Below are 21,048 nucleotides of genomic sequence, written 5' to 3' on the forward strand. Positions count from 1 at the left end.
TATTAACCTAATTCAGCTCAGCTGGAAAATAGTTATCAATTTTGTTTTTCCTTGTTCTTAAGAAAAGAACAATAAATTAAAAATGGAAATGGAAATCTAATGATTGAGAAGAATAATTATGAATGAGTATTAATTTATTTTTCCTTGAAGAAAAAAAAAAGATTGAACATAATATATGAAAAAGGAAAAATTGGTAAAATCTGTACCTATAGTGATTAATTAAACTACTTTGATAATTAATTATGTGTGAATATCAAGTCTTCTAAGTTCATTCATTTTCCTTTAGTTTGCCCATTATGTCTCCGGAGCTTCACAAGCTCTCAGAATCAATGTTTTGAGCCTTTGAATTTTCATTCATATCTTTTCATAGAGAGAAACCCTATTGATTGCTAAAGAACCTCTCTTTCAGAGCACTTTCATGAAGGCAGGCTGCCACAGTATTCAGGGAACCTACTAGCCTTTGCTAGCAGCACTTCCACATCTTCAACGATGAAGAACACAGATGTTCGTGGGGGCTAGCTCGTCGTCTGTCGTCTGCTCTTTCTTTTACCAGTACAATGGTTTGTCGTCGATTTCAACTCATAAAATTGAGCTGAACCATATGGAACCTATTTAAGAAATCATAGGGCTGAGTGATCTCCAAGAAGTGTAGCTTCATACCAGTAAACATCGTTTCCATACTTTCTACATCTTCACCCACAAAGTAGGGTAGAGGGAGAAAGATAGTGATCTTAACGTAATTATCACAACATATGTACTAAAAATTGCAAGTCCTTACCACCACAGCTCAATATGATTTAGCTCTTGCTTCATTTGCAGGTTCGTACATTCAGAAATCTACGTGCAACGACTGGTGTGGTACGTCTAAAACTTGACCTGGCATTCAAAGGATAAAGTAATGTACAGTAAGTCGACTCTGACAATGCTAAATTTACACGAGCTTCATTGCATCAAACTGAACTTACTGAGGCTAAAGCATGTGCAAGTATCCAAGGATGTTTACATATTACCTAATGGCCTTCTTAAACTAAAAAGGGCCCATGAATGCTATCTGTGGCCATGTCAAATTTCATTGGTGCCAATGTACATGAACTAAATTTAATGGCATTGAATGACACTGTCTAATCAAGAACTGCAAAAGAGAAGATACCTTTAGCACAAAATTATCACTGAGAAGGGGGAGGATGCCCATAGTACACCATCCCAGGCGGCTGAAGCGGTCGGAAGCTAGGTGCTAAAGGTTGCTGCGTGAAAGGAACTTGTTGTGTTTGTATCATAGGTGATGGCTGTTGCAGCATCTGCTGGGTCAAGGGCACCACCGGACTAACCATATGGGGCATAGGTGGTGGTGGCATCGGAGTTGAGCTTGGAAGACTACCATAACCATATGGGGTTAAGACACCATTTGAGAGCTGCAAATATTGCTGGGAAGGAGCGTTTGGAAACATCTGGTATTGAGCTTGCGAATTATGGGCTTGGCTCTGTATCGTTGGTTGGGGCACCATAACAGATTGATATGAATGGTTAGTGGGAGCAGGATGCGGCTGCATAGACATGAAAACATTAGGATCTGAACCAATGGCCAAGGCTTCAGGTTTTAAGATAGAGTTGGAAGAACTCATGGGCTTCGGTGCAAACGAATTCAATCCATTGTTGGTCTTTGTTAGACCAGTGTTCTTTGCGTCTTCAGCCTCAGGTTTTAAGATAGAATTAGCAGGGGAACTCATGGGATTCTGTGTGAACACGGTCAGTCCATTGTTGGTCTTTGTTAGACCAGTGTTCTTTGCCTCTTCAGCTGCGAATGTGGAGAGAACTGATGTCATGATCATTTGAGAGGAGCTAGAAGCTGCGAGCTTGTCAGCAACCTCTGCGGCAATGGCTGCAGCAGACTTCTTAGGAGTCTGTCCTGCTTTTGCTTTTGAATCACTGGTGGAAGATTTTGATACATAGCCTTCATCATTTAGCCGGTTTTGCATATTTCTAGCCTCCTCTGCCTGCGCCTGAGCTACCTGTAGTTTTTGAAGTTTGAAATGAAATAATGATTCCAAAAGATTTCAATTTTCAGCACCCATCATTTTCATACATAAATAGAGATATCCATCATTTTTCCATATAAACGAACCAAAAATATTCATGTTGAAGTTCTATCAAATGTGAAGTTGATACAGAAGCAAAACAGGTTATTTCTGTCAAGAAAATACCTGCATCTGAGTTCGAATATTCTCCAGCTCCGATTCCTACAATTGGATTGTCCCGTTTCCCGAATTTATCAGTGAGTCCATAATGTAATACAGAAATAAAATTTTGTTCAAACTTCCAAAGGGCATTGAGAAATGATAGATCGAGGTACCTGAACGTGCAGAGCTTCTTTTAACTGAGATATAAGCGCCATCCGACTGGCTTCACCCGATTGTAGTTTCTCGATACACTGTTTCAGAATACTTTCTTCCTCTTCAAGTTCTTTGGCCAACTTTTTACGTTGGGGATTCTTTGCTGGTGGATAGTGGTAGAAACTCAGAGACCATATAATTTGGAAATTTCAACTAAAAAGACAATTTTGAATTTCTTCCAAAACAAATTGATACAGAACATGAAGTTGGGAAAAATGTGGACAGGACAGAATAACATTAAATCATTGTTGTCATACCCGTGGAACAAGCAAAATCAACGTCGCTTTCCATCTTCCTTACACGTTGAACCGCAGAATTACAGTTGGTCATCTCGGTTTCTTCATTAGCATATTCACTTAGGACCAGGTGAAATGCCGATACAATTTTTTCGGCTGCACTTCCAATACACAATTTCTGCATCCAAAATTAATGGTATAATGTCAACTCAACTACAAAGGCATTGTAAGATTTACAGCAGCCATGGAGAATCAAACAAGTGTCTGCCATAATTCCTGGTGGCACACAAAAGAAACAAAAATGGAAAAAGAAGCTGAAGATAAAATGGTAACTCACCGTTCTAATCGACCGTGAATCTCTTTTGACAATTCTGACTGATCGAGTACGTTTTTTACTGAACTCTAGAGGTGGAGGTGCCTCTTCCCCAAGTATTACATCTTTGAGGCTTCGTGTGCGAGATCCAAATACCTTTCTTTGTTCCCATATATCAACCTAAGAATGTGCAAGCACAATTTCATTGACATATTCAAAGGAAGGAAGAAATGCATAAAATGAGATCCTGGAAGTACTTTAAGAACCGTTTAAATGCTCAAGAAATCGGCAATTTGTTTTCGTTTTTAGTAGACATAACTGACAACAATCGCAGACACCCAACAAAAAGGAGCGCCTCTTCTGCTAAATTGCAACAATTTCATCTTTGATTTTTATCAGTTATCACCAGCAAAGTTCATAGGAAAACCTAACAACACACAAGAAGGTTGAGACCATTCATCCATGAAGAGGAAAGAAAACAACTTACCAATCTGGAAATTACAGTTTTTCCATGGTTATCGCCGTTCTCAAGGACGTTCTTGAGCGCTGCTGGAAGAACCTTCCAGAACTCAGTGACGAATTCATTTCCCTTACGCTTACTGTTTTGTAAGATGTCATTTGCAAGATACAAAAGAGGAACTTTCTGAATCATTTCTGAATTATGAAACTGTTTATCCCATGTTGCAACTACCAGTTCAGCCTTGCCTCTATGAAATATACACCAATGTGACAAAGCTATAGGAAAATGGTTAAGGAAACAGAAAGGCTTTTGTAGCTAATTCAACATTGGTGGCACAAACTAACACCAAAAAGAACAGGATAAGGAAAGCAATAACACCAAAGAGACTAATTATAAAAACCCTTGTTGATAGCGTTTCAAGAAGAAACGATATATGAAGTCTGCTAGGCAATTTCCATAAGATCCCCATCCAACCTTCGAATGGTAAAAGGAAATCTCAACGGACTTGAAACTAAAGCTTTCAAAAGCAAACATGAAACAAGGATGCTGCTAGGAAAGATTTTAAAAGGAGATATAGCACTGCAGATAAGAGGCAGTGGAAAAGGTTGGCCAAAACAACACAAAATAAGCAGCAAATTATCAATTTGAAGATAAGAACTTCAAAGTTCAACATATTGATAGAATTGATTACCCAAAACTACGGAAATTAAACACAATCGTTCGAACCCAGGTCATATCCCAACCTAGAAACAGATAAGAAACGATGCAACAATAACTAAAAGGCAGTAAAAGCATTAGTTTCCAGAAGAAGAACGAAATAAAAAGGATACTTTCAATACACTGCTGCGTGCTATTGAGCTTCGACAGCTTATCAGCAAGTATTTGCTCACTGAACACACTATTCATTCCAGTACAGAAGCAACGAAACTAGGCCGTGGTACAAATCACAAAAACGAACAGTAGAAATCCCTAGAGAGCAAGCAAGCAAAAGAAGAANACAAATCACAAAAACGAACAGTAGAAATCCCTAGAGAGCAAGCAAGCAAAAGAAGAAAGATCCGGAAAGTGAAATCAGCAACAAAGACCTCCGGATGCCCAAAAAAGAACCCCCAGAAGCAGGAGAAGAAAACCCAATTGGAGCCAGGAAAGTAGGAGCGGAAGAAATGGAAGGAGAGGAAGGTTGAGGAGCGAGAGGGTGGAGGGAATGCAGAGAAAAGGGAAATGGAAGGGCGGAATGAGAGTGAAAGGGGAAATTAGGTAGTGGGTACTGTTGAAAGGAAGAAATGGAATCGGAAGAAGGGAGTGTTGGAGGAGGAGAAATTGAAGCTTGGAAGGAAACAGAGAGTTGCAGAGGAAGAAGGAAGAGAAGGGGTTTTAGAGAAAAAAGGGAACAAATTTGGGGACGTTTTTTGGCGCAAACAAATGAAAATATTGGGACTCTTAAAACGCATCTGCGATTCATGTAAGCCGCTTCACGGCACTTTCCTCTTTTCTTTTTTTTTTCTTTTTTTTTTTTAATTAATTAGAAACGTATAAAAATAAAAGTCACCTTGTTGGTGCCATTTTTTTTTTTTTAACTCTTTTATGTTTTTCTAGGATTAGAATTCAGATTTGCTTTTTTAAAAAAATTTGATTAAATATGAACTTTATTCACTCCTACTACTAAAGATTATTCATTGCCATGCTTTCAAAACATTCATTTTTATTTTTTATTTTGATTTTTAGACTTTCAAAAACACTATGGTAATTTTAGTGAGTATTCTATCATTTATAGTAACTTTTGTGAGTATTCTATCATTAATTGTTTAATTTATGGGCGATAGCAAGCTATGTAACCATAGGCATAATGTAGGCATGTGATAAGCTTATTATATTAATACAAAAACGAGTAAAATAGATATCAATATGGGTTTTCAAATATAACTTAATATTAACTTGAAATGAGTTTCGTTTTAAACAATGCTAATTAAAGTTGATTTTGCACCATAAGAATCAATCAGACACTAATAAAGATTGATTTTGCACTACAAAAACGACCAAGCAAGGGAAGAAGAACGATGATGAGACAAGGAGTTCTTGGCATTTTAGATCATAACTTGAGCGTGGCTATAGGGATGTTCCGAATAAGCTAAACAAGAACAAGGGCAAGGGCAAGGGTTCGTGTCGAAGGCACAAAACTAACTTAAGTTACATATTTATGTATTTCTTTCTTCCTTTACATAGTAAAAAGACACTAGGAAGAAAGTGCAAGAACAAAGAACATACCATTTGAACAGTAAAGACGAAAAATGAAATACCGTGGAGGTAGAAAAGGCAATTAATCTGTCAATTTATAACACAGTCAAAAGCAAAGTAGCCGATCAGATCCAAAGAGGTTAGCTTCAGAAATTTGAGGGAGGCATCATATGGATTCTACAAATCTATCTCATCCTTGGGTCCTCTGTTCCGATAGGACAACATGATTACATAGCAAAATACAAAGTAATCCAAATTTTGAAGTCAATCTTAATATCCTACAAATTAATATTCAAGAAAAAAAAACTAGCCACCTCTCAACAGATTCGATTGCAGACCCCCCCCCCCCCCCCCCCCCCCCCCCCCCCCCCCCCCCCCCCCCCCCCCCCCCCCCCCCCCCCCCCCCCCCCCCCCCCCCCCCCCCCCCCCCCCCCCCCCCCCCCCCCCCCCCCCCCCCCCCCCCCCCCCCCCCCCCCNCCCTAAATTTTCAGCTCAACAGAAAGAAATTCCCACTGCAAGCATTCAAGACATTCGAACATGCCAGTCTATGCCTTTTACCTTTGCAAAATCTAACTCGCTAACGAATCAACAGGGCAGCTGCAACAGTCAGCCAGAATACAACACCTAAACTCCGGCATTGTCTCAGCTTACTGTTTAATGTCCTTTCCCCTTCCTGCTGCAAGTTTTCCCTGCACCTGTTCATCGGATAAAGGTAAATAGTAGATGCGAGGAGTTGCTTTGGTCTTCCTGAAGAGGTCATCCAAGGTGACAATAGGAGTGTCAACTTTATCAGGAAGGGCAGGCGGGGGTGGGAGTGGAAGCTGCTCCCTTGATTGAGGAAGGTTGTTTGTGGGTGGGGGTGGTGGAAGAGAAGGTGGTGGAGCATGTTGCTGCCTTGGTAGACGAGGAGAAGGCTCAGGTTGCTTGGGTGGGGGCATGGTAGAGACCGGTGGAGCAACTGTTGCAGGTGTAGGAGTCTGTGGAGCTCCCACTCGAATTTTTACTTCTTGAGGATCAACAAACTCAGCTATAAGAAGGCGCCCACCATTTGGTGGCCATTGCAGATTGTAAACAGCATCTCTGGTCTTCATGGCTTCTTCCACCGACGAGTACTGCATCATGACAGTCATTTACAAGCAATAAGTAGAAGACTTCATATTGGGTCCGATAATAAAATTTCAAAACTATGCAGCTCTTATAAGCAGGAAGAATTAGATCCTGACAACTAGGAGCAAATAGTCTTACAGTTACATAGCAATGCGTCTTGATGTGATCCATCCAGAAACTGGTGATACTACCAGTCTTACTCAGAAGTTCTTGCACAGCTTTGAGGGTAAATGGACGCAGAAAACGATCGATTCTTAGTGAATTTGTGGGAGGTTTTGGTGATGGTAGAACTACAAAAGGCATAAACGAGATAAGTGAACCAGATGTTGCCCAGAACTAAAAAGTTAAATCTTCAAATTTTAACTCACCAACACGTTCCTTCGATGGATCTTCACTAGCTGTGGAGTCAGATCTGGAAAAGTTGCGTTTTGGAGCAGTGGATTGAAGAATGTCCTTTGAATTACTAGTCGATGTATGAACAGCATTTTGGGGCTCTGGAATTTTGAGGTTTTCGGCATTCCACCTACGATGTCTCTTTACGGACTCAGTATTTCCAGCCCCAACTTGATCTGCCAAACAATCTTATCAGACATAACAAAACGAAGACAACTGATATACATTTGAAGAAAATTCAATGCATTATAATGTTCTTCAATTGAATCAATAATAAATAAGAATTTCATGTCCCCCAATCAAACAGCACATCAAGTACTTAAGCCCCATCCCCATTTACGAACCCCTTAAAGAAAAAACAAAATTACTGTTGAGCCAGACACAAATATTTGCGCAAAAGGGAGAAGGATCATTCTTTCTGTTAAACAGGAAAAACCTAGGAGGCACTGTGTGTCATACAACACAGACTTGGGAACCAAAAAGTGTACGTTTAACTTTCAACTGATCTTAAACAGTATCACATCAGATGAAATACAAATTCGAAACATTGTAACTTGATGAATAGTGATAACTTCATGAAATTTTATCGTGGCTAACTTCCTTGTTTCCTTGCTAACCTGCCTAGGGGTTACCCTTTTACCCTCCTACAATCATTATCCTCAAGGTGCAAATGAAAATGGCTCCGTTGTAACCTATCTCTTTTTCAAGGAAAAAAAAAACCCCATTGGAATAAAAGAGAACACTACATACTAAAAGGGCTTGTAAATGAATTATTAACACGAATAATTTAACACCCCCTCCATAAATCCATCTCTCTTTCTATAAACAGCCTCCTATCAGAGCTTACCTGCCAAGTAATTTGTCAAGACACCTTTCCCTCACTACAACTGAATGATTACAAGAATGACCAGAACTTATTTTCCTTTGTTCCTTGCATTAGACATATATATCAAAGAACATTGGATTAGGCGAGTAAAATCATGATTTTAATGAATGAATTTACAGACAGAAGTTGGCTTGGAAGATTAAGGAGATTAGAATACCCAAAAAAAATCTTACTATTTGAATCCCTGGAGAATGAAGTTTGCAGCAACGAGTATGCAAGACGACAAAAATTCATCTTACAAGGTTAGCTAGGAAAATTTATATGCAATGCTTGTCCAGAAAAAAAAAAAAAGGAGGCTAATAGTAGGTCTATTCTTTGTCTCAATCGTTACAATAATGAGCAACTTTTTTGGATATATAAAACTAAGATACAGATATCCATTCTGGGCAGAACTTGGAGTTTGCTAAAGAGACTAAGATTAAACATAAAGGAGCATTTTAACATGGATAGAGAGAAGAATTTGGATGACTATGGAGAATCGATCACCAAAACTCATATTGACTGATGCTTCATGAGATGTTCAGCAAAAGGTGCTGAGGAAGAGATATCTGTAGATGGACAGATATGGAGACAGAAACCAGTCCATTAAGCTGGAAATGAATGTATATCCCTGAGAGATTATTCTACTACTATAGTCAGAGAAAATACTAGTTCAAGTGAAAACAAGATTTCAGAGACATAAAACACCCTTTCACCCATTATATTTGCAGGTCGTCTAAGGAATTCATACCAGAAGACCTTCATGAACAAAAGAGGTACAAATAAGAAAAGGAAAAGAAATGATTTACACATTTGTTTCCGACAATATTTTTTAAACCAGATTAACGATATACTGTACACTTTATTCATCACTACTACATTGCAGAAAAACTAACAAAAATAGCACAGTAATGACTCTTGACAACAAAAGTATTAGCGTATTATGATATTAGATACTCCCAACAAATAACCAATTTAGCTGCCTGATATTAGATACTCCAAACAAACACTGAAAGGCAGCACAAATCAAATTTTCCTCCGTCATTATCTAACATCATTTAGCTACCTAATTCTTGCAGAAAAACCAATGCAGAGACTGCAGCAAACTAAATATCAACTGAAAAAATCCAAAAACTAAAGAACCAGAAATATGTAATTTCCATTGTTAGAAAGCTAGCAGTGTTCTTGACCAGAATTATTTCTTGAACAAATAATAAATGTCAATGGTTATAATAATAATTCATTATACCGAACTAAAGCAACATCCACTAAATTGGCATACGAATAAGTAGAAAACATTATAAACAAGCAAAGATTTAATTCAAAGCTCCTAAACATAAATTTATCTTAATGATGAAAAGTTCATGTACGACAGAGAATCTATAATGAAAATCACAATTCACAAAATGAGCTTATGTTATATGCCTAAATATTTAATTAGGCTGAGAAAACTTCATAATTTTATTTATCTCCTTTCAGTTCGGAGGATTGGGTCAGGCTTGGGGGAAAGGAGAGAGAGTGTGGAAGTAATCATTACCAAGTATCTTTCTTTTTTCAGCAGGCAAAGATGAAACGTCACTCTCTATATCAAGATTCTTCTTGTCTGCAGTTGAGCCTCGCACTGCAATGTCTGCAAACTTTTCCTCTTTGGATATAGGGCCCTCAACTTTTACATTCTTCTCTCCCATTTCTTCAGGATTATTCCCTGAATCGGTTTTAATCTCCATAGCATCTTCTATTGAATCATCCCCAGAACTTCTATCTAAATTTAGCTTTTCAGATAACCCCACATCTACATCATCATGTTTTTCATGAAGATCAGTAATCATGTCCTTAATATCATGTTTCTCCTCAACATCTTCTTTCACAAAGGGCTGTACAACATCTTTCACAAAAGAATCTACAACATCTTTGTTCACAGGTGCCTCCAGAACATCTCTGTTTGCAGGTGACTCTTCAACATTCTTGTTCACAGGTGGCTCTTCAACATCCATTGGATGTGATTCGCCAGCATCTGGGACAACAATGCTGGATGATGGTTCCACCATCTCCTGCTTAACATCTAGTTCTAATTTTACATGGTCAGCAGATATATTTTCCTTTAGTTCAATCATTTCATTAATTGTCACAGAATCAGTAGAAATAGAATCAGTTCTTACTTGAGACCCTATAACAGGGCTGACCTCAGATACCTGGTTGTCTGGATCAGAAGAGTCGTGCCCGAGATTTGCATGTTGAGACTTCAAATTCTCATTCTTCACCTGGGCCTCCATATTCACATCAACAAGCTGGGGCTGTGTATCTTCAATTTCCATCTGAAGCTTTGAATCCTTACTATCCAGCTGGGACTTGGATTCCTCAACCTCCGACTGGGGCTTTGAATCCTCGTTATCCTTGGTTTCCATGTTTTGCAATCCTTCCACACTTAACGCTCCTTCAGTTGCCACAGTTTCAGCTACGGTAACGTTAGTTTCCAGAGTAGTAACATGGACAGCCGACCCCTCTTCCACCCTAGGTGAACCATTGAGACTAACCCCATCTTGAAGTATCCCTTCGTCCACAGCTGCAGTACTGCCATTCTTCCCAACCTGAACTTCATCACCATCCACCTTCTCAATCACGGTAGCATCTTCATTTGTTTCTTTCGTTGTTTCAGAAACAATAGATGCATGCTCTTGGTTATTGTCAGTATCTGTAACTGGAGGGGCATCATCAACACCATTGGTTTCCTCGGCATTTTCCCTTTCAATTCGAAGTGATTCATCCAACCGTTTGATCAAATCTTCTTTCAGACCTCTGATGGGCAATTTCCGTCTCTTAAGCTCGTCTTTCAACTCCGTTACCCTCCACTGATCAATCGGTCGGTTTTCGAGAATTGGATATTTCGACTTGGAAGACATCTCGCTAAATCCAAAACCCCAATTTTAGACCTGAAATAATGGCAAAAGTCAGGAAGCAACACCAATTTCAAACCTGAAAGAACGGCAAATGTCAGGAAGCAAAGTCAGCATCGAGAAAGAGTTCATAAAAAAAAAAAAACATGCAGGAGCTAAATAAACACACCCCTGAGGGATAAGAATCGGCGAAAAATACCCAATGACGCGAAAAAATGATTGAAGACTTGAACAAAAAAAAAAGGGAAACAAACTTGAAAATGACTCACAGAAATATTAGCTTCACGCTGCGGATGGGAAAAGGAACAGGCCAGCAATTACTTTAGAGGAGGAAATGAAAGGAAAATTGTAACCCTAATTCCATAAAAGAAACCCCACCATTAGAGAATAAAAGGGAAAAAGCACAGCAACCATTCAAGGAAACCCAAAAAACTGCAATATATCAATCACAACTCCCAAAAAAAAAAAAAAAAAAAAAAAAAAAACAGAAGCAAACAGGTCCACGAAACCACAGCCTCAACTCGTCGCTGCAACCTGAAAACAAACGAAGACGAGAGAAGAAACAGAAGAAGAAAATGAAATTTGAAAAAGAAAAATGGAAATGTGTTGTTTTTAACACAAGTTCATCAGTAAAATCTTGGCGTAGAAGTGAAAACAGAGAGACGAGGAAGGGGTTGGTTGGGGACTTCTAGGGTTTTTTGCTTCTTCGATGTGAAATAGATATCCAAAGCATGGGAGAGACCTGTCCGATTGAAATCCAATATTTCGCTACCGAAATGTCGAAAATACCCCTTCACCTCTGTGCCAGTGAAACAAACTATAAGCGCCATTATTCCTTCCTGCTTCCTTTTCTGGTTCTTTTGGCCAAATTACTAAAAATGAAAATGTAACTTTTTTATATTTTTTAAAAATATATCTATTTATTACGCCATCTTTTGTATACATTTCAAAACTATTAAAAAAAAAAACATTAAATTTCTATAAAAATATCATTTTTTTTTTATATTTACTCGTTCAATAACTGTCACATTATTTCACATCACCCCAAATTTTTTTTATAGACTACCATATGAGTATCAAAAGGATATGCTTATTATTCTATCATAGGTATGTATGTTATATGATTGTGCTACTAGTGAAGTTGTTGGATGATAAAAGTTCCATATCGACCGATTTCTATTATGATCATAGGTCCTTAATAGTTGAGACAGAGTATTTTGGTATGATAATTAAATTAAAATATACATTAAACCCTAAACCCTTTCATCTTACTCAATATTCTCACTCTCTCGAACTCCCCTTCTTCGTCTTTTCACACCGGCTCATCCTTATTCGTTTCAGCAGCTCAGTGCCGCCGCCGTCGTCTTTGTTCTGCCCGTTCCGGAGCTGCTTGCCTCCTTGCGGTATCGCAGTGATTTTCTACTCTCTTGTTGTTATTGGTATTCTCCAAATCTCCATCTAATGTAATGTTGTGTCCCTGTTGAGTGAGTTTTTTCATTCCCAATTTTAGTTGGCGGCTTCTTTCCCTGGCTTTCAGATTTGCATTTGTAGGAGTAAATTCTCCATAAACATGGCGGAGCTTCTATTTGATGATATTTTCAAGGTCTAGTGCGTCAACCCAGATGGTAAAAAGTATGATAAAGGTACTTTCATGAAGCTTGTAACTGCTCTCCATTCTTTTGTAGACAGTAACTTCTGCACCATCTTGACTTTGCTGTGAATGATTTGATGTGATGTTTATTGGGTGCATAAAATTGTTCTTATAGTTTCTAGAATTGAAGCACGGAGTGAGAAGCTTTCCATGTATATGCTGCTGGATGTAAATACAGAGATATATCCAATTGATGAAGGTGACAAGATTCTGATGGTCCTGTCTCCTACGCTGAATTATGATGGAGCTCCTGTTACCAGCTATAGTGGTCAAGTAATGTTTCTCCCCTCAATGTTTAATTGAATTTCATACAATCTTGGTGCTATCTGGTAGTCGTTTCATGTCTCTTCATTGTTTAAAAGAACACTCAGAAACACCTTGCTGCCAGATATCTGCATCCATATGTATCTTATAGATTCTAAAAGAAACTACCAACGATTTCATAATCTTTCTCTGATGCTGAAATTTTGGAGAAGGATTTTACCTAGCGATCTGTAATAGCTCATGTAATAGCTCAAGTTCACCACTAGAACACATTGTCCTCTTCGATTTTTCCTTTCGGGCTTCCAAACATATCTCCTAGGGAGAGGTTTCCACACCCTTATAAGGAATGTTTTGTTCCCCTCTCCAACTGATGTGGAGTCTCACAATCCATCCCCCTTCGAGGCCCGACGTCCATGCTAGCACTCGATCAACTCTCCAATCGATGGTAGGATCTCACAATCCACCTCTCTTTGAGGTCCAACGTCCTCGCTGCCACACTGTTTGATGTCCACCCCCTTCGGGGCTTAGTGTCCTCACTCAATGGCACACCGCCCAGTGTCCATCCCCCTAGGGGCTCAGTGTCCTCGCTGGCACACCGCCCTGTATCTGGCTTTGATACTATTTGTAATGGCCCAGACCCATCAATAGCAATAGCAGGTATTGTCCTCTTTGGACTTTCCCTTTTGGACTTCTCCTCAAATTTTTAAAACGTATCTGCTAATAAGAGGTTTTCACGCTCTTATAAGAAATGCTCCGTTCCCCTCTCCAACCAACGTGGGATCTCACCGTTTCTATAAACTTTTCATAAAGTAAAAAACAGAACAGTGACTACAAGCAAACAGTTTTATGTTCTAAAAACAAAATTATGCAAATGTTTCTTAGTATGGGAAGTGCCGAGTAGGCACTCATATCAAGCTCAAGCCCGTAAAGATGGTGAACATAATTGAAATCTGCGGAGTAATATTTTTGAACTAAACTTAAGTTGTTGCAGGAAGGGAAGAAATCACTAGCAGATAAGTTCGAGTATATCATGCATGGGAAGCTGTACAAACTCGCAGATGAAGGCTCAGGATCAGACTTGAAAGTGTAAGTGAATTGCCATGATTTTGCCCACCCATTTCTGCTACTGATTTTCCTAAAAGTCTAAGTGGAAGTACTTTATGCATGATTCTAACTCGATTCAAAAAAACATATTTTGATGTCGGAATTGGGTGTATTTTACAGAGAGGTTTATGCATCTTTTGGAGGACTTCAAATGATGTTGAAGGGAGATCCCCTCCACTGTGCCAAATTCAGGGTAGATCAGAACATGTTCTTGCTCCTCCGAAAGCTCACATGAACCTCAACAATCTCTCCTAATTATGAATTATAATTCTAGATAACTTATGAATTGATTGAAGGCCTTCTTTAATTTGTAAGCTTGTGTGAAGCAGTATAATTAATACGAAATGTTGTGAGCATTTATTACAATCATTATAACTATCAATGGCAAAATCAAATTGAGAAGCTACAAAAACAATGAAAGTTGAAGAATAGATAGTGGGGGACATGAAGAATTAGATTCCAAATATATCTAAAATGAGAGGTTTCTCTAGCACAAGAGCTTTGACGTACTCATTGCAAATTATCTATGTTCATATTTTCAATGCGCTCCATCACTAAAAGAAAGAAAAAATGTTCCACTTCTACTTGTTGGTCGAAAGTTGAACAATTTCCAAGTTAGTATCTGAAAGCAAAGAAGCCGACGAGAAAAGGCTTTTAAAATCTCACTTTAGCGAAAGCAGATTGTATGCTAAAGCTCTCCAATCACGAAGCTTCCTCTTCTTTTCCTGTTGTAATATAAATTGGATGAATCATAGTGTGTGGTGGCAGAGAGATTGAAAATGGGGGTTGGGGGTTCGTTGGAGTATGGATCCGAGCATTACTTGATGTGCATTAGCCATAAACGCTACAATAAGCACCACCAGTTGCAGACCGTTGAGCTTAAGGTGGCTATGGATTGCGATGGGTGTGAGCTTAAAGTGAAGAAAGCCCTGTCTTCCTTACGAGGAGTGAAATCGGTGAAGATAAACAGAAAGCAGCTGAAGGTGACAGTGACAGGGTATGTGGAAGCAAGCAAAGTGTTGAAGAAGGCAAAGTCGACAGGGAAAAAGGCAGAGATATGGCCATATGTGCCCTACAATTTAGTGGCGCATCCCTACGCTGCTCCAGCTTATGATAAGAAGGCCCCTCCTGGGTATGTCAGAAATGTAGTGGACAATGCTGTGGCCTCCTCTGCTGTCAAGTTTGAAGACCCTTCCTTTGTCACCATGTTCAGTGACGATAACCCGAATGCCTGCTCCATCATGTAGCCAAAAAAAAACCAATCTTTTTCTGTTTTATTTAGAGTTTAATAAAAATTTGAAGCAAAAAAAAAAAGCATCTGTTACACTGGCTGGGTGAGGATACCGGCAGAATAAACTTTTGGCTTCTTTTGGTCTTTTTGAACTTTTTATTTGTGTGTTTTTTTTATTTATTATTTTCTTGCATTTTCTGACATTTTCCTCAAAATCTAAGGCAGCGTAAAGTGTGTTCTTAAAATAAAAGTTTATATTATTTTAGGCTATGAAATTGATTGGTTGCATTATGTTCTTTACTTTTCAAACCTCATATTTATGTGACACTTGGATTATGTTATAAATTAATACTATGTTCTAAATACTATATCTATGTCAATTAATAATATCCTTCACCCCTTCACAATATTATTTATTTCAACCAAGAAATAAATTCCATCATTTTTTTTAATATTTGAATTATTTTGTTATTTTTCAAACTTACCCATAGACAATGTTTTTGGATTTATCGAGTTTAGTGAATGTAGGTTGACAAATATATTTTTGAAATTTTATTTCGGATTCTATGATCCAAATTAGAGAAATACTAAAAACGATCACTTTTATGTATATGTATTTGAAAAATACTAGGTTATTATTTATACTTGCATCGTCATAAGTTATTATAGCTCGAAGTATGTTTCTAATGCATTGAGATCATGCTTATTTATTTTGATAACATCCATGCGTTCAAAAATGTAGGTTAAAGCCCTATCGTTATGTATTTTTTATTGAAAAGTCAAGAATTTGAATCCAGACTAACGTAGAAAAAAAATTAAAAAAAAAGTAATGACGTTGGTTAGAACATTTAAATAGTAATACTTACTTACCCACTCAAGAATATATATTTTTAAACTATTTTTGTATTTTTTTTTAGTAATGAGTTTAACTACAATGGGAATTTAGAAAAATTAAAATTTAACCTATATAGATTAAAATACAATAATTAATTCATATAATTTGATAAAATAAAAAATATATAATGTAAAATTATCAAATTGTAAGTATACAATTTTAACCTCTAAAACTATAAAAATAAAATTATAATAATTTGACTTTTAGTATAGTGGAGATTAAAAAATACCAAATTGAGAAATCTAATGGAATCAATTTTGTTTTCTTTTTCTTTATTTTAATTTAGTATTTGAGAAAACCGTCATGTTTTGTTTGTTCTCTATTTTTATATTTAAACAATTTTACAAATTGGACTAAATTATTTATAATTAACGTTAAAGTACACAAATGTCCCTCGAATTTTAAAGTAGATCTCAATTACGGAGGTAGATTTTGAAAATTTTAATTTTTACTATTTTTAAAAATATATTTTTACTCTTTGAAATTGTTTTTCATTAAAATAAAAGATAAAAATTGACTTGGTAGTATTATCTATTATTACACAAAAAANGTCAATTTTCATCGTATTTTAACCCTTAAAAAAATTATATGTATATATAAAATCGATTTGAGAAATTGGGTTCGTTTTGACGTCTGAATTCAACTACGGCAACTACCCAGCGCTACCTAACTCCGCCTTTGGATCGAAATTTCCGACAGCCGCCATTTCCACCAACTCCCCTTCTCCTCTACCCACTCATTTTTCTCCTCCTCCTTCATCTTCTTCATCTCTCATCGCGGCTTTTCGGTACTTAAATCTCTCTCTCCCCCCTTCCTCTTTCCAGTTTTTCTTTTACTTGTTCCTTACAGAATCGGGACGCCTCCCTCTTGGTATGGCTAATTCCCTCCACACTTTACCTAATCCTTCTCGTCTCGGATTCAGATACCAATTTCCTGGAGCTGATTCTGCTTCAGACACTGCTTTTGGATCTATTTCTTTCCCCTCCCGGCTTCCTGCTCCGTCCCTCAAGTATGCTCCACCTGCTTATGTCTTCTTCTTTTTTATCCCTTTCCATTGATGGTTTATCAAATTGCTTCATTGAACCAAGTGTTTGTGTGATTTTGTAGTTTGTAATTTGAATTCTTCTGCTGCGTTGTGTTGGGTCATTTTTATCTGCCATTATAACTGCTGGGAATGTGTTGTTATCTCTCTTTTTCGTTGTCCCTTACAGCTTTCCGTTTGATAATAGGTCTGTGCAATATACTAAGAAAGTGAAGCCAGTAATGGCTGGGCATGTTTCTGACAATGTCAGCGTGGACATATCTTTGAGCCCAAGAGTGAATTCTGTAAAGCCTTCCAAGACAGTGGCTATAACCGATCAGGCTACAGCTCTTGTGCAAGCTGGTGTACCTGTGATTCGGTTAGCTGCCGGTGAACCTGATTTTGATACACCTGCCCCAATTGTTGAGGTATTATCTTAACTACAACTCCCTTGTTTGTTGTTCTAACTTTCTTTTGATGCTTGTATGTTTTCACATTTCTACATGTGGTAGTTGATTTTGTTACCGCCAATTGAATGTTAGGCTGGAATCAATGCAATTAGGGATGGATACACTCGATACACGCCCAATGCAGGAACGTTGGAAGTCCGCCAAGCAATTTGCCATAAGCTGAAAGGTTAGTTGTGTTTAGAGGACGAGTGTTTATAGATGTGGTTGAGTTGTATAGTAGCTTCATATCTATGATGCAAGATCTTGGTTCTCTTTATGTCTCTAGAGGAGAATGGGATTTCATATACACCAGATCAAATATTGGTCAGTAATGGAGCCAAACAGAGTATTCTGCAAGCCGTCGTTGCTGTTTGTTCTCCAGGGGACGAGGTAAAGGTTTTCTTGATCTTGTGATGAATGTAATAGCTCCATACCAATCTGACAGTAGGTTATAGTTCAGTCTAGATTCAACGTGCTTATTCTTGGGGAAATATTGAGGCAATAAGCCATGTTTTACCAATACCAATATCATCAATATAGTGTAATGGGGCTCGATCCATTTGTAGAGTTGTTCATTTGGCTTTTATTGTGGCCATGTCTGTGATGTATTACTCTATCCTTTTCCCCTCAGGTTATAATTCCAGCTCCATTTTGGGTAAGTTACCCAGAAATGGCAAGGCTGGCTGATGCAACTCCTGTGATTCTTCCAACGAGTATTGAGGCTAACTTTCTCTTGGATCCAAAGCTTCTTGAAGCAAAGATCACGGAGAAGTCGAGGCTGCTTATTCTTTGTTCTCCCTCCAACCCAACAGGATCAGTTTACCCAAAGGAATTGCTGGAAAAGATTGCTGAAATTGTCGCTAAACATCCTAGACTTCTGGTGAGGTTTCTTTAGCTGTGTTGAATTTCACTTATTGGACTGTTTGTCTTAAATCATCTTTACTTTCTTGCAGGTGTTGTCTGATGAAATCTATGAACACATAATTTATGCTCCAGCAACTCATACAAGCTTTGCATCTCTACCAGGCATGTGGGAACGGACTTTGACTGTTAATGGGTTCTCTAAGGTAAATGAAATTTTGTTTTCTGATCTTTATTACTACCAGCTATGTCAAACTTCGTTTTTGATTTCCATATTTTTGCAACACGATTGCTTAACATTTGAAGATGTAATGTTTTAGGCCTTTGCAATGACTGGTTGGCGACTTGGATATATTGCTGGTCCTAAGCACTTTGTTTCTGCATGTGGAAAAATCCAGAGTCAGGTATGTCAAAACTTTAGTATTTCTAATCTCTTACAATTTTTAGCTTGGTTAGGCAATCTTCAATTGTCCTTCAACTCTTGCGCATTGTGTTGAAGCCTCTAGGCAACATAAAGTGTAAAGGGGATGAATGCCTAGTGGAAATCTTTTAGCTTTTACTTGAGACATTGAATTATGTCACTCAGCCACAAGAACCAACATGTTTATGCAATAATTTCACTTCCTCTTTTTAGAAAATTTGCTGCAATCTGTTGATGGAATTGTTAAATGTCAGAACGTTTCTTTCCATCTTCAGCTTACTCTGTATATTTGTTATGATAGTCTACTTCAGGAGCCAGTAGCATATCCCAAAAAGCAGCCGTTGCAGCTCTAGGAATGGGTTATGCTGGGGGTGAAGCTGTTGCTACAATGGTGAAAGCATTCCGAGAACGTCGTGATTATTTGGTCAAAAGCTTTGGTGAACTTGCAGGTGTCAAGATTTCAGAACCTCAGGTGCCAACTTCAACATTTTCTTGTTTCGCGCATTCCTTGTCGACCCTTCTCGATCTTGTCTTTTATAATTGATGTTGTTATTGTAATGTCTGAAGATTCTATAACTCTTTGTAGGGAGCTTTCTACCTCTTCCTAGATTTCAGCTCTTACTACGGAGCTGAAGCTGAAGGATTTGGTGTAATCAACAATTCAGAGTCACTTTGCCGATATCTGCTTGAGAAGGGCCAGGTAAAGTTCATCAGAAATCATCACATCTTTCATTATCATTTTTGTCATTGTTCTTCCAAAATTCAAACCCATCTTAGTTGGAGATTGAATTGATCCAAATTCCCATTCGGCTGGCTTCTTGATAAAATTTGTGCATCAGTTCATTTGTTTCTAATACCATTTGTTTCAGTGTAATATCATTATCTGCTGCTGTTTTTTCAGGTTGCTCTAGTTCCGGGGGATGCATTCGGTGACGACACCTGCATTCGAATCTCATACGCTGAATCCCTCAGTATATTGCAGGATGCTGTGGAGAGAATCAAGAAAGCACTTGAAGCAGTGAGGCCTGCTGTTCCTGTTTAACAATTACTAATGTAAGGAACTTAATGCGACAAGCCCTTCAATGGTTAGTTTCTATTCAGTTTGATAATTTTATCTGCTGAGATTTGTATTCTAGTGTTTGTGTTGAAATAAAGCAATGCAAATCAATAACATTTGTTCGAAAAAATGCCAACCCATTGAAATGGGAAGCATTAGTTTTATTCATCTTTATTGAACTTTTTGAGGATTGAGATAATCTGAGTGTTTAATATATTTAGAAGCCCAACAATCCAGAAGCTCATCTATTCACCCAACCCAACCCAACTAAATCCATTCATAGCTCACCAGCCCAGGTTGAGTGTGCTCCGAATATTCTTGTCTGAAGCATTGTGGGACCTTTTGTAACCATTTAGACTTGAGACGATTATTTATTTGTATGCATAGAAGTCGTGGTAACTATATATGTGTGCGTATGAAAATTACGAGAAATACTGTGGATGGTATGTAGGGTGTCGGGGTAGGGACTCGAGAGTGACGTGGAATAGGTGGGGGTGGATTAGAGGAAAATGAAATGAAACATTTGGTGGCCACTCAAAGGGCATGGCGGAGAGTTTGCCAAGAGGCAATTGGTACCCACAGTCCTCTTCACTCTCTCTGTCTTCCCAACTATCATTTACACTTTTTTTAATTTTGGTGGAGCCATGGATGAAGTAAGGAGAAGGTTTGAGACATGTGAGAGAAAGTGAGAGACAAAAAGAAGAGGGAATTCTTTCTTAAAAAAATTACTCTTTTTATGTTTTGATGTTGGGTTGATTTGTGATTTCAACCAACACAATGACATTGCATTGGTTAATGGTTCAAAAACTTAAAAACCCAAAAATACCCTTGAGTTAAACATTTTATGTTCTTACTCTTAGTCAATGTTAGAAATGAAAGAGAAGATTAAGAAGAATGCAAGAGGGGGGATGCTATTCAAAATTGATTTGTATACCATCTTCAAGAATTAAACAGCACCATAAGTTGAAGATGAATGGGACGTCCCCCATGCATGGCCAATCAACAAGTAGTAGTAGAAGGGCTTCACCATTAAGCAATTAGGCTTTATTGGAACTCCACTTGATGCAATTTATGATCGAAAAGACAACTCAGGACAGGAGGGTGTGACCACTTGAGGTTGAAAGGCAGTGGCACATACCAGATGATAACTTCCTTCTTCGGGGGCATTTATGTATATTCACTCCTTTCTTTTTCTTTTTCT

At 38.0% G+C, this 21,048-nt stretch overlaps 4 protein-coding genes and 1 pseudogene across 8 annotated transcripts; 3 read left to right on the forward strand and 2 right to left on the reverse strand.

Moving 5' to 3' along the window:
- Nucleotides 1-549: 549 nt before the first annotated feature.
- LOC111806517 (regulation of nuclear pre-mRNA domain-containing protein 1B-like) lies at nucleotides 550-4,813 on the reverse strand. 3 transcript variants are annotated; one of them, XR_002816819.1, is made up of 10 exons: nucleotides 4,427-4,813; nucleotides 4,230-4,368; nucleotides 3,427-3,674; nucleotides 2,964-3,119; nucleotides 2,648-2,804; nucleotides 2,351-2,493; nucleotides 2,202-2,237; nucleotides 1,151-2,009; nucleotides 779-876; nucleotides 550-608 (listed from the first exon to the last, which is right to left on the reverse strand). XR_002816819.1 is itself a non-coding variant. In XM_023691875.1 (8 exons), the coding sequence occupies exons 1-7, from the start codon at nucleotides 4,303-4,305 to the stop codon at nucleotides 1,167-1,169; spliced, it is 1,659 nt and encodes a 552-aa protein (XP_023547643.1). In that variant the 5' UTR covers nucleotides 4,306-4,389; the 3' UTR covers nucleotides 634-876; nucleotides 1,151-1,166. The 3 variants fall into 3 exon arrangements, 1 of the variants encoding a protein (XP_023547643.1); XR_002816818.1 differs by lacking the exon at nucleotides 4,427-4,813 and having other exon boundaries at nucleotides 4,230-4,389; XM_023691875.1 differs by lacking the exons at nucleotides 550-608; nucleotides 4,427-4,813 and having other exon boundaries at nucleotides 634-876; nucleotides 4,230-4,389.
- A 1,301-nt stretch (nucleotides 4,814-6,114) lies between these two features.
- Nucleotides 6,115-11,658, reverse strand: LOC111794288 (histone acetyltransferase KAT6A-like). Of its 2 annotated transcripts, none has more exons than XM_023676275.1 (5): nucleotides 11,163-11,658; nucleotides 9,537-10,972; nucleotides 7,110-7,310; nucleotides 6,880-7,031; nucleotides 6,115-6,746 (listed from the first exon to the last, which is right to left on the reverse strand). In XM_023676275.1, the coding sequence occupies exons 2-5, from the start codon at nucleotides 10,897-10,899 to the stop codon at nucleotides 6,282-6,284; spliced, it is 2,181 nt and encodes a 726-aa protein (XP_023532043.1). In that variant the 5' UTR covers nucleotides 10,900-10,972; nucleotides 11,163-11,658; the 3' UTR covers nucleotides 6,115-6,281. The 2 variants fall into 2 exon arrangements, with proteins under 2 accessions (XP_023532043.1, XP_023532042.1); XM_023676274.1 differs by having other exon boundaries at nucleotides 9,537-10,929; nucleotides 11,163-11,657.
- A 494-nt stretch (nucleotides 11,659-12,152) lies between these two features.
- On the forward strand, nucleotides 12,153-14,275 carry LOC111810776 (annotated as a pseudogene).
- A 410-nt stretch (nucleotides 14,276-14,685) lies between these two features.
- LOC111776826 (heavy metal-associated isoprenylated plant protein 23-like) lies at nucleotides 14,686-15,226 on the forward strand. Its single transcript, XM_023656212.1, has one exon. It carries the CDS (start codon nucleotides 14,692-14,694, stop codon nucleotides 15,157-15,159), a length of 468 nt encoding a protein of 155 aa, XP_023511980.1. The 5' UTR covers nucleotides 14,686-14,691; the 3' UTR covers nucleotides 15,160-15,226.
- A 1,427-nt stretch (nucleotides 15,227-16,653) lies between these two features.
- On the forward strand, nucleotides 16,654-20,076 carry LOC111809015 (bifunctional aspartate aminotransferase and glutamate/aspartate-prephenate aminotransferase). Of its 2 annotated transcripts, XM_023695333.1 has the most exons (11): nucleotides 16,654-16,825; nucleotides 16,961-17,047; nucleotides 17,268-17,487; nucleotides 17,602-17,695; nucleotides 17,795-17,898; nucleotides 18,140-18,388; nucleotides 18,462-18,575; nucleotides 18,690-18,773; nucleotides 19,092-19,262; nucleotides 19,377-19,490; nucleotides 19,692-20,076. In XM_023695333.1, the coding sequence occupies exons 3-11, from the start codon at nucleotides 17,302-17,304 to the stop codon at nucleotides 19,830-19,832; spliced, it is 1,257 nt and encodes a 418-aa protein (XP_023551101.1). In that variant the 5' UTR covers nucleotides 16,654-16,825; nucleotides 16,961-17,047; nucleotides 17,268-17,301; the 3' UTR covers nucleotides 19,833-20,076. The 2 variants fall into 2 exon arrangements, with proteins under 2 accessions (XP_023551101.1, XP_023551093.1); XM_023695325.1 differs by having other exon boundaries at nucleotides 16,654-17,047.
- The last annotated feature ends 972 nt before the right edge of the window (nucleotides 20,077-21,048 follow it).

The sequence above is a fragment of the Cucurbita pepo genome, chromosome LG01 (genome assembly GCF_002806865.2).
Source record: "Cucurbita pepo subsp. pepo cultivar mu-cu-16 chromosome LG01, ASM280686v2, whole genome shotgun sequence".
Taxonomy (NCBI): Eukaryota; Viridiplantae; Streptophyta; class Magnoliopsida; order Cucurbitales; family Cucurbitaceae; genus Cucurbita; species Cucurbita pepo.

What these genes read in the sequence shown, in the direction of transcription:
- LOC111806517 (XM_023691875.1), bottom strand. Translation starts at nt 4,305, where the DNA reads ATGAATAGTGTGTTCAGTGAGCAAATACTTGCTGATAAGCTGTCGAAG. An exon ending in CACGCAGCAGTGTATTGAAA is followed by an intron (nt 3,675 to 4,229) that starts GTATCCTTTTTA and finishes ATTTTCCTATAG; the next exon opens with CTTTGTCACATTGGTGTATA. An exon ending in AAACTGTAATTTCCAGATTG is followed by an intron (nt 3,120 to 3,426) that starts GTAAGTTGTTTT and finishes GCACATTCTTAG; the next exon opens with GTTGATATATGGGAACAAAG.
- LOC111794288 (XM_023676275.1), bottom strand. Translation starts at nt 10,899, where the DNA reads ATGTCTTCCAAGTCGAAATATCCAATTCTCGAAAACCGACCGATTGAT. An exon ending in TGAAAAAAGAAAGATACTTG is followed by an intron (nt 7,311 to 9,536) that starts GTAATGATTACT and finishes ATTGTTTGGCAG; the next exon opens with ATCAAGTTGGGGCTGGAAAT. An exon ending in AGACGCATTGCTATGTAACT is followed by an intron (nt 6,747 to 6,879) that starts GTAAGACTATTT and finishes GTCATGATGCAG; the next exon opens with TACTCGTCGGTGGAAGAAGC.
- LOC111776826 (XM_023656212.1), top strand. Translation starts at nt 14,692, where the DNA reads ATGGGGGTTGGGGGTTCGTTGGAGTATGGATCCGAGCATTACTTGATG.
- LOC111809015 (XM_023695325.1), top strand. Translation starts at nt 16,911, where the DNA reads ATGGCTAATTCCCTCCACACTTTACCTAATCCTTCTCGTCTCGGATTC. An exon ending in CTAAACATCCTAGACTTCTG is followed by an intron (nt 18,389 to 18,461) that starts GTGAGGTTTCTT and finishes ACTTTCTTGCAG; the next exon opens with GTGTTGTCTGATGAAATCTA. An exon ending in ATCTGCTTGAGAAGGGCCAG is followed by an intron (nt 19,491 to 19,691) that starts GTAAAGTTCATC and finishes CTGTTTTTTCAG; the next exon opens with GTTGCTCTAGTTCCGGGGGA.